The sequence below is a fragment of the Varroa destructor genome, unplaced genomic scaffold (assembly GCF_002443255.2).
Source record: "Varroa destructor unplaced genomic scaffold, Vdes_3.0 BEIS01000002.1, whole genome shotgun sequence".
Classification (NCBI taxonomy): domain Eukaryota; kingdom Metazoa; phylum Arthropoda; class Arachnida; order Mesostigmata; family Varroidae; genus Varroa; species Varroa destructor.
Window position 1 is genome coordinate 20,227,075 of NW_019211455.1, and position 11,031 is coordinate 20,238,105.

The 11,031-nt window shown below is 39.4% G+C and overlaps 2 protein-coding genes across 5 annotated transcripts in view; one reads left to right on the plus strand and one right to left on the minus strand.

Moving 5' to 3' along the window:
* The window catches only part of LOC111243948 (uncharacterized), a 26,888-nt gene extending 17,580 nt beyond the window's left edge, over positions 1–9,308 (minus strand). Inside the window, exons 1-6 of one of the 4 annotated variants that reach the window (XM_086979150.1) lie at positions 8,963–9,308; positions 7,873–8,096; positions 6,366–6,461; positions 4,954–5,562; positions 4,484–4,630; positions 3,764–3,811 (exon numbers count right to left, since the gene is read on the minus strand). In XM_086979150.1, coding sequence (XP_086835276.1) covers positions 5,072–5,562; positions 6,366–6,461; positions 7,873–7,894 — 609 coding nt within the window. In that variant the 5' untranslated portion in view covers positions 7,895–8,096; positions 8,963–9,308 and the 3' untranslated portion in view covers positions 3,764–3,811; positions 4,484–4,630; positions 4,954–5,071. The remainder of the gene's footprint in view (positions 1–3,763; positions 3,812–4,483; positions 4,631–4,953; positions 5,563–6,365; positions 6,462–7,872; positions 8,097–8,962) is intronic. The other 3 variants (XM_086979151.1, XM_086979152.1, XM_086979153.1) reach the window with 3 other exon arrangements.
* A 57-nt stretch (positions 9,309–9,365) lies between these two features.
* LOC111244544 (ribonuclease T2-like) overlaps positions 9,366–11,031 on the plus strand; it is a 27,189-nt gene continuing 25,523 nt past the window's right edge. The window contains exons 1-2 of the mRNA XM_022791771.2: positions 9,366–9,505; positions 9,783–9,971. Of these exons, the coding sequence (XP_022647506.1) occupies positions 9,968–9,971 (4 nt within the window). The 5' untranslated portion in view covers positions 9,366–9,505; positions 9,783–9,967. The remainder of the gene's footprint in view (positions 9,506–9,782; positions 9,972–11,031) is intronic.

Here is an 11,031-nt window from a genome sequence, read left to right on the forward strand (position 1 = left end):
CCAGGAACAAACCGAAGAAGAAGACAAGAAAAATATTTTTTTCAATGAGAAAAGTATGCAAAAAAAATCTACCCACCACACGAATTCGTTTTATCGGTTTGTCGTCCAGGTGCTCGCAAAAATTTTAGATATATTAGCATTAGCTGCACAGATGCAGAGGGGTACCGTGTACTGAATAAGCAAATAAAACATCTCCATCGTTTCTCTCCGGACTGCGCCGTTTGTTTAATATATATTTTTATACTCGAAGGTCAATTGTAAGTAATTTATGCTACATTAATTATTTCCACTATGACCTTAAGCACGAAACAAGTGGAGGTATATGTAGAGGGCACAATGAAGTTCCAAGAAAGTTGACGAAGTGCAGAAGCCTTTTGCCTACTTGTTGACGACATCTTGTTAAGTTTATCTTTATTTGAAGATGCGAATTGCTGTTATTTCACAACTATGTTTAGCTATAATATCTAGAAGAAATCATTGTGAACATGCGATCGTGGTTTACATTATAGTTACTATTCAGAGAATCTAGTAATATCTCTTACGCTATTTCCAAGATTAAGATTTCTTTTTGACCAAGCGTTATTGTTAATTATCCATCCATAAGTAAGTCGGTATGCTTGCACCACTAAGCGTAACACTTTTAGCAATGCCTCTAATATTCAACAATTTATCCATCTAATGTATCAAATAAAAATTGGCACTGAAATTCCGTTGCTGTTTTCCTTAATATTACGCTAACTCGAGTCTTTGTGTATACATGGTTGCCTGTTTGGTTAACCTACAGGACGAACATCAGGCTGTGACCGAGGTACTTTAATGTTGCACGTACCCACGTTATCAGCGTCCAAACAGAGAGAAGGCCATCCAGGGAGAAGCGCTTCACATGCTGACCCTGCAACTACTACCTTTCGAATGAAAATGCTCCTGAAAGCGAGAGCAGCACAAGACTCCCGCAGTCCCCAAAAAGACATCCCATTATCAACCGAAGTCGAGGAACCTTAACGAAAATAGGACAACGAATCCACTACCGGCTGACAGGCAGATATCTGCAAACATTGATTTGACCGTTACTGTGTACGGTGGGTAGACGTTCGGCTCCAAGCGTATCGAACCCGAGGACGGACCTTCTAGAGCATATCCCAAGCCACCGGCCCGTCCGCAAGGAGACCGGTGTATTTTCCCTTGATTCCAAACTGCGTTTGTCGTGCGTGCAACGCCAGGCTCAACGTAAACCCGACGAAATAAGGGGAGGGAGAGATAGAGTGAGAACGAGTGAGAAATGGAACGAGAGATGGAAAAGTATACGGTGGGCAGTAACCGCGTACGACACCGCTATTTTTTCTATTCGGTTCATTCGACCAAATTGGACCCTCCCAACCTTCCGTCGTAAGCTAGCAACTAGCGAAAGGTCGAGCTGCTGGTTGAACAGTAGAGCAGCATGCAGCTCCAAATGCTCATGGAAACAGCACGAACTGGCGAAGCACACTAGAACATTCCTCGATTTCGTCTTCTGATGCTAGTTCACCCGACCAAAGTGTTTCGCTGAATGATATCGTTTTCCATTATCATTTCTTTCTTGTCCGAACCTCGGCCTGATCTGACCTTTTTCTCCACCACAACCCAAATTTCTCTAGGACCCTAATTTTCTCACTTATTGAGCCTGCTCCGACCTGTTTCTTAATTCGCTCGTGGTTTTGTCTTCGGTGCGCACCATATAGACAGATCGGAAAAAGGATTGCATGAACGATCTTACCCTGATATCGGTAGACCGAAGCCGAACAAGGACAGAACTCCTCCTTAGTATTACATGTGGAAGTGGAAACTAGGGGGCGGAGAATGGTTAGTGGAAACCCAATGATTGGAAATGGCTATAGCCGTTTGGTGTTATTGTATTTTTTAACACGATGTCTATGTGTATACGCGTAACAAACGCGGTGTTTTGCTCGAATTTGAGCAACAGGTGGATTTATTATATACTCACCGTCATTCTCCACGACCTTCTCTCTCATCTCTCAACCAATATATTTATGCCGCCTTATAAAAATTATTCAGGTCTAACATCGAATAACTGTCCAGCAAGTTCTTGAGATGCCCTTTTATTGCCGAATACATTGTTACGAGTTTCTTTCGCTAATGGTCCAAGATGGTAATCCATTAGCTCGATGTCTGAAAAAATATGGTGAGTGACGTCTCAAAATAATCTACTGAATTTACCCAGGGAGGCTTTAACGATACTTGCCATGTTGGTTGGCCAGGTTGGGTTTTCTCAGGAGCAGGATCACTTAATCGTGTCTGTGGAGTCCTTTCCGTTGGGTGCAACTAAGCTTTCTTGCTGGCTAGCTCTTTTTTTCACGCATTTGCTCACCCCTCCGTTCCTAGCATATGCAGGTGTGATCATTTTAAGATAGATGTCCGACCTAGCTCTGGGATTAGGTGTATTTGCCAAAACTACCCATTACTTTCTCCGTTTTTAGATCGACGCAGAGACACTGCATTCCGTCGTCCATCTTAACCAATCTTTCTGGGTTCGTGTTGCTCGATGTCGTGAGAGAACAAGTTGAAAGCCGTGTAATAGGGCATCCAAGTCCTTTATTAGTCTAGTTAGTCCCACAGGTTCTGCTAAATTCTTAGATGCTTAGTAATAATCACAGAACTGCACTTCATATTCTCATTGATTTCAGATATCTGACCTTGGCGTAGTGCATCCTTCACTTACTAAATTTCATTAATGAACTTCGCAAACCACCTTTAAACACCCCTTTGAAACATGAAGTCGACAGCGTGGCATAGCGTTAATATCCCGTGCTGCTGAGGACTTTGGCGAAAGGTTAGATAGGGCACACTTTGAAAACACTTCAGTTTCGTTAGGAACATTTACCCTTGGAGCCTAGAGTCGAATTCAGCTTTCCTTCGCTATATAATGAAATAACAACCGCTTTGTAAAAAAGGGCATTTTTGAATGTCAAATAACGCGAAGTAGTGAGGTGAAAAAGGAAAAATACGCTTGGAAAACCCGCTAATACTTATTATATCCCACACCTACATAGATTTTAATCACTTTTAGTCGATGAACTTATATCGTAGAAGCGTCCGTGGTACGCTTCTTCTAAAATCGACACCGCACAATGTAATTTGGCGCGTTTGAACTGCCGTAATATCGTCTGCTCAAACCTAGCATTAATTAGTTTCAAGTAGGATTTTCAGTATGTACATCGAGTGACAACGCCTGTTTAGTCCGGCTACTTTCCCGATTATTATTATTATAATCAATGTTTGCCATAACAGTGCACTCATTATGCGATCGAGTTTTCGCCCTGCACTACAGTTAAGCATTGCTTCTTATATCTATTCCTAGTTTTAAATTTAAATTGAGAATCAGTTATCAAAAATAGTTATCAAATCAGTTAGCAAAAATAGAACTGCCCATCCAACATATTTACTGTTTATCAACAGAAAAAAAGACAAATAAAAACGCCACATTTTTTTAACATTTAAAAAATGGAAATTCATTTTTTTTCCCATCTTTATTAATCAAACGAGCAGCAAAAGTTCATACTAGAAATTGACAGTTCTCAGTTCAATACGCTGTTTATAAATGACTATTGATTAATCGAAGCAACACCGCTATGTAATATCTATCTATTCATTTTACGGTCTGCGAACTGAAGTGCACGCAACGCGACAGCTGCACTTCATAATGGATGCATGTATCACACGACCATTCTTTATTATGAAGTTAAAACAAAATTAACTTCCAGCTTACCTTCTTTGCCAGTTGTGGAATATTACAACATCTCGAACACATACTGGTCTGTAAAAATAAAAAAAAAAAAACGATTTTTTACAGGTTTCCAATATGGGGCTATGCTGTGGGTCGACAATTTTCGCGCTCCGCTTTCTGCATCAGTCAACAACTAATGGATTCCAAAAAACACATATCAAACTTCAATCTCCAATTATTAGAGACCGCGTAATTTGGATGCTTAATACGCATCTCCCTGAGTCTGTTGCCATGGTAGCCATGAACATGCGACATTTCGATGTTGGCAAACGATCACCATAGCATATTCTTACCATGCCATTAAACAGATCTGTTGAAGAAACCCCAAATAAACCCAGTCAGACCTATTCGGGCTAGAACCTTTAGTGGGACAAGTTCTTGATGTTATATTAAAAGTGACCCCAAAGATTTGTTCACATAACAGGAAAAATCAAAAGTGTTAACAGAACGCCGGCTTTTATAGCATGCGATTTTAGAAGCAGCTCTCGAAATCTCTCTCTCATATATATATATATATACAGCGAGAGAGAGAGAGAAAGTATATATGAGTACACTCACCCCGTAATGCAATTGCCCGTTTAATGTATTTGCAGTAATAAGCTAATCTTCTAGACTGTCTTTGTTATGCTCTTAAAATGTCAACTTATAATTCCGCAAATAGCTGATAATGGTTCCTTTCAACAACACTGAAATGAGCGATACCTTTAAGCTTATTCTTCGTCCTCTTTCTCATCACCAGACGCATTAGCCACTAGCGCACCACTAGCGATAAGCTTCTTCGCTGAAGAAAGATCCCAGTCTGCCTCATAGAGTGCTTCCTAAAGGTCGACAACATCCTCGTCAAGTAAGCTGTAAAAAGATGAGCTCAAGAAATTATAAGCAAATTCACTTAGTGCCAATAAACGCACCTAATAAAAATACGAAAAGAGAAAGAACCTACACGAATGGAATCGCATGATTAGAACGTTAATGCCACACTTGATGTATTAATCTCTCTGTTGAAAGTTCATATGAGGCAACATCTTACTGTGTAAATACTCACGAATCAGCCAATATAATGAGAATCGTTACTATGAGTCGCTACCCGATATTATGAAATCAACGTAGGGTACTTTACTGCTCTTGCAATCATTTATCTATTTAGCAACAGCTTGACACAAATATTAACTCACTCATCAAAAAGAGTTCTTAAATGGGTCGCACGATGCTCAACCGCCTCCTGATCCACGGCTGCCCGGCGTTCCTTTGATATTTGGGATTTTACGTTTCCAGTTTTCTTGCTGGCCTTCTTCACAGTGACGACAGACCTTTTCCGGCTCCTTTTGGATTTGTCAGCTTCGTTAACTGTCCGTTTGCTTCCTCCTCCTCGTTATCAAAGTCATTTTTCGCATCTTCCATTGCGTTGCCCGTGTCTTTGTCGTCCTTTGGCTGGCCGTCATTATCTTCATCTACGACCTTCTTTGCTTTGTTATTTCTCTGCGTATTCTTGGCCGCCGCCTTCTTACGATTGATCGCTTTACCTTTACCGTCCCAGAAGCACTCGGCATCGTAATCCTGCTCAGTTTCGTCACTGCTTACTCGGTCGATGACAGGTGGTTTGGTAGCGCTTCTTTGAGGGGTACGTTTCGCGGTTGCGGCCTCTACCCTGTCTGCGGAACGTTTACTCTGGACCTGTTTTTTACCTGTGGGAGCCGGCACCCCGGGCTCCGCTTGGTACGACGCAGAAGTTATGTCTGTATTTCTCAATTTACTTGTCCAGTGCTTAGCTTCCACCGGTGCTTCTGTCGAATGATTGTGAGTGAACAGCGAGAAATTGTCAAGTGTTAATATTGTAGCGATATGACTTATATGAGGAAGTATGTATAAAACGTATATATATATATACTTTTTACGTATATACATGCATGTATATATATATATATATATATATAAACATTTATGTACTACCATTTATGTATACACATTTTTCGTCTTTGTGGAGTGGTTCTTCTACGCCAATAGTAATCTTTTGCCACGTATATCCTTTGACTAAAAGTTTTTTAAAAAACCTAACCGTTTGAATACAGAAGATAATCTTGCGTCAAGAACTACCTTTATTGGATTGACCAATCACAACCATAAGGATGAGCTTAAACTTTGGTGCACTAACCGAAGAAGTTTGAACCGATTATTGTCCTCCTTGTGCATAATCTGGGTATTGTGTATTACTCCTATCAAGGATTGCACATAGATTCCTTTTACAGGTCAAGTCCAAACCTATGCGTAGAGTAAATCCTCTCCCACCGTACCCTAACTCACATTCTGCGATTCCTGACACAGACTCGCGACCGATCCGGTTAGTAGAGTTCACAATTTGTATTAAATAAAAAAAAAAGCCTAATTGCACAAGTATAACTATGTCATACTGGCGCTACTTTCGACCAATAAGGTTCTCATAGTCTAATAAAATATTACAAATCTTCAGTTATAAAAAAATGTTGCAACCAGTCTCTATCACCGGTAAAGTAATTGTTGTGTTCCGTCTTGTCTGCAGTCTTATCAGGCCTGGCTAAAATTTACTTCAAAATCGGTAATAACAGCCTACCTGTAGAAGCTCCGCTGGTCATTTCGCCGGCTGGCGTCTTTCTCCCCATTGGCCCTATTTTTTTGTTTTCAGGTAATGCGTTTGTCGATCCCTTTCCTATACATTTAAAAGATGATTTTGAAAAAATAAAGGAACATCAATAGCAAGCGATAAATACTTTTCCGTTGCGTATTTTAAGTATTAATTCAAGGACAGCATGTGCAACAACAGCAGTCATCAAATGTCAGCGTGTTTAAGCCTATAATTGTCTTTTGGGTTTGCACCTTAGTTCCGAGTAAGTACACGCAAAAATGCGGATTTTCGCACAAAAGGGCATGTGATCCTATTGGATACTGTAGCCGGGTACATGTGTACTGACTAAACTCAGTGTCATCACAACTCTAATTAGAAAGCACTGACTCTCATTGGAAAACATGGTAAGTCATTTCGATGGAAGAGAACCACTTTGACAAAATAGTCCGTCACGAATGTTTCGGCCGGACGATAAACTACTCATTTGAATAAGGTTAGTTACATCCATTAAATAATAAAACCTAATTATGTGTTAAGTGTTACCGGCAGATTAAATACATTTAGCAATTTCAATGGCCTTTCGCTATCACAACACGTGAGAATTTATAGAGCTATAGAAGACCTAAGCTAGTCAATTCGACCTTTCCGAACAGGGTTTGTTAACAACAAAACAATTGTTATCCTATGTTTATCCAAGATTTCCCTATCTTGTGACCTAAAATAATCTTACGACGATTCATAACTTTTTTTGTTTAAAGATACCTCTGTTTTTAGCCCATATAGCCTTATATATACAGCTTAAGTTTTATAGACTAAAGCTAAAGTTAGATGGGCCACTAATAATTCTGTGCTGCAAAACAAATCATTCAATAAATCTAGAGGGATGCTTGTTTTCCGAGGTAGAGCTATGATTTTGGCTAGCAAAGTCAATGCTTCATAATCTGTTAGTGCAAAATTACCCAGGTCAAAGATCATGATTGATCTACCATAGATTTTTCATGAACTTTTCCCGGCAAATCCTAGGCCGCGTTTTAAATGACCCAAATACTGGCACATGCAGAAGTCTTACTTTGTTTAAAAGTTAAGGCGGAAACTATAACAATGTGGATACTATTTTTCAAAGCTAACTGGACCCCTCTGACTTTTATAGCTTCTAATAGAGATACCGCACTACCGCATCAACAACAAAATACATGTACACTTGCTAGGGTAATTCGCAATATTAAATAATTTCTAACTGGATTTTGCCCTCGGACTTAATCCATCTTGTTTTGCGATTGCACTCTAATAGATATAACAAATGTGACCTTCTACTGGATTGAACTATTTATTTTATACTGCACTGGACCTGTTCGTTTCAGCGCTATAATATTCAACGCACTTACATTCTGCTTCAGTACAAAACTACTGAACGTGATGGAAATAATGGTTTTACCTAGCGATTGGAGCTGTGATTACCATGTCGCAAAGGTTTTCAGCGTTCAAATTTACTGACCGTAAACATTAGCCGCCACCATAAGTGTGCGTCGAACAAGTTTGTTTCAGTTTACATATGACGCTTCTGCGCTGGCAGAAGCGTAACAGGCAAAATTCTATTTTAGATGGAAATTGAATTAGCGAACTTTCGGTAGAGCACCGCCCCTTGCTGCTCGTCTTTCCTGCCACGTGACTGTCTGTCCCGGTACAGCTGTGTTGTAGCGGAGCTTATTCTCTCAGTTCCTAGAATTGCGTTAAAACGATTTTTCCAACAAGACCTTATATTCTTATCAGTTTGCTTGACGTTTTTCGCGAACGAAAACATCTAATAAAACGATGACTTGTTGCTGATGGAAAAAACAAGATGTTTTTCTTTTCAGTTGGGATAATCAGCGTAACGGTAACGTAGGATACTGAGGAAGCTTATTATGAGAAAAGCATCTCAGATGTACAAGCATTTAAGTTGATTTATTGCCCATATATTTTCGTCATTTTTCTAATTTTCACTAGTTAATGGTAAAGAACAGAAAGTAAGGAGCGCCGCAATGGCACTAAGTAATCAACAGATGTTTCTGGCTCAGTGGCGGCTGGAGAAATTATCTCCGAAAAAACTATTTCGCGCTGTACTACAACTAGTTTCAGCTCAACCAGAAAACCTATGTTGGACAGATGTCCAAATGTGTTTCATGCAAATTCTATGTGTGATATATCGGTTATAACAAAAGTTTATTTTGTTACACCACATTTTTTGCATTATTTGTTTAAAAAGAACTATATGGCTTCACCATATGGCTATAGAACTAACGGTTCTAAGCCATATGGTGAATGTACCATTATGAAGCGAGAAACAATTATACCTTAGATCGTGCGATGGTCAAAAATCTGCCCCATTATTACAGTCGTCCAAATTGACTCCAAACGATCGAAAGAGTATTTTCGTTTATTCAATTTACAATTTTTCTGCAACACATTTGTATCTGTGACTGGATTCCCAAATAACCATACAGCCTAAGTTAGTCAAACGCTATTATCAACACAAAGAACAATAACCTAAAGATTCTATTCCTTTTGCAATAAAGATATTCCTCCACTTGAATAAGCAATCCTACCAGTGAACGCGCAGACTTCAGATAAGGTTTGTTAAGCGTAACGTAGATGACCTGTGTGATGTTTATTGCCCTAGATATCGGTGGGTGCACAAAAATCACAACACAGGTTCCAATACGCAAAAGTTGACCTCAACTTAACAGTTCGACTTGTATTGCCAGTATATCATTGTTCTAACGTACCGGCAACGGCTAAACACTGAGGCTTGCTGCTCACCGTTTCAAAGACACGGCGCACTTCCCAACAAAAGCACGATCTAACTAATAATACACTTCAACTAACTGACCGATTTTCTTCATAGCTATTTTAGCGCTGATCTGGTGTTAGCCCCTTGCGATCAGCTGTTGTTTTGTCAAGCGCCATGGGTCTCTCTGCCCAATGAAATGGCGGGAAATTCAAACTGAAGAAAATTCAGTTCGTTGTCTCACCATGCGAGCTTTGAGCTCGTTACTACGTTTAAGACAAATGTAGGTCGTGGCTTTGAACAAAAACAGTGTTATAAAGGTATTCGGTATCGATCAGGAGGGGTCTATGATAGTCGAGAGGTAAGAGTTCCAGAAAGTACAAAAGCCGATCTATTTGTTTTTTTGAGATTTATCGGAGCAATCGCAGAAGACTATGCAAATCACTTTAGTCAGACGTGGTCGTGAAATTGTTGGCTAAGCTGGCGACTTATTGGTCTCATTATTGGCTACGAATCGAAAAACTCGGTAGATATCTTAATGCTTTCCGCAAGAAACTAAGCGATCATTGGGATTAATCACAGGTTGATCAGTTTCTGTGCAGAAGTACTAACGATTTCTTATCTTAAATTGCCTATAGGGTAGAGTCATTGGCTGCCGCTTGGAGTCTTCTCGGATGACAAAGTGGACGATACGTTCTTGAGCAAGATGGCTAACAAAGACGCGAGACATTATATGTTTTGCATACCTACTTGTGAAATCGCAAGACACTATCTGATTTTAGCCTACAGTTCACACAGTAATTGACGCATTGTTGTCGTACATATGCGTAAGTTATTCAAATGTATTTGAGTTTTTTTAGGTTTAATAACAATATTTCTTTAACTCGACGATATTTTTCCTAATGCATGTATGTTAAGCGGTCCTTATTTGACCAGCGTGTTTTTAAATTCATTTAATGGCACTTCCTTTAAATGTAAAGACGAACTCTGATGATCTACGAAGTAGTTCAGTAAGGCGCTGTTATGCAGCCGACGTGATTTAAGGAGACCCTAAGAAATGAAGAAAAATGTGAGAATAAAACTAAATCCATGCGAAAATGCACAGAAGTCATCTCACCCAACGTCAAAACACAAAAAATTGAGATCGCTTCTTGAAATGTTATATTTTTCTTGACTTTTTTCCTATATATATATATATATATATATATATATATATATATATATAATATTCTTACTTAGCATTTTACAGACTTAACGTCGTACGTTGCAAGCTATAATAGATGCATGCTGCGCAAAGTCATTATCTAACACAGTATTTATTCGATTATCTAATATCCTTATGGGGATCCAAGGTTATCCTTAAGGTGACATTTTCGTCGATGTATTTTTTCCACAACTTCTTGTAATCCCACAACGAAATTGTAGATTGTTGAATTTTGAGCAGTTTGCCATAACAGTGACCAAACAAAGAGTGCAGGGGGAAAAGCCTTTGGCGAATTCAGCATCGTACCGTACAGCATGAGGACTACAATAAAGGGTTGTCAATCAACAGTGCCTATCTAAAAATATGGTGATGAAACCAAGATAAAAAAAATAACGTCTAGGAAAACTCATTAAGCCATTGTTTGAAAGCTTGACTGCGGGATATGAGACCAATGAAGGTGGTTTCCATCGGTGGAGGAACCAGTCGTGGGAGTCGATGAGTTCGGAGGATTAAAGGATTTCATTCGCGATTCTGCGGCTCCTTTTATTGCTACTTCTGTGGTTTCGAATGAAATGAAAGTGTCCCGCGGTTACAGGCCGACTAAAGTCGAAGTGTGATTTACTTTTGACCGTCTGCCATTAACATTTCTTGACGCATTTTGGAAAAAGATTCCTCATTCTAAA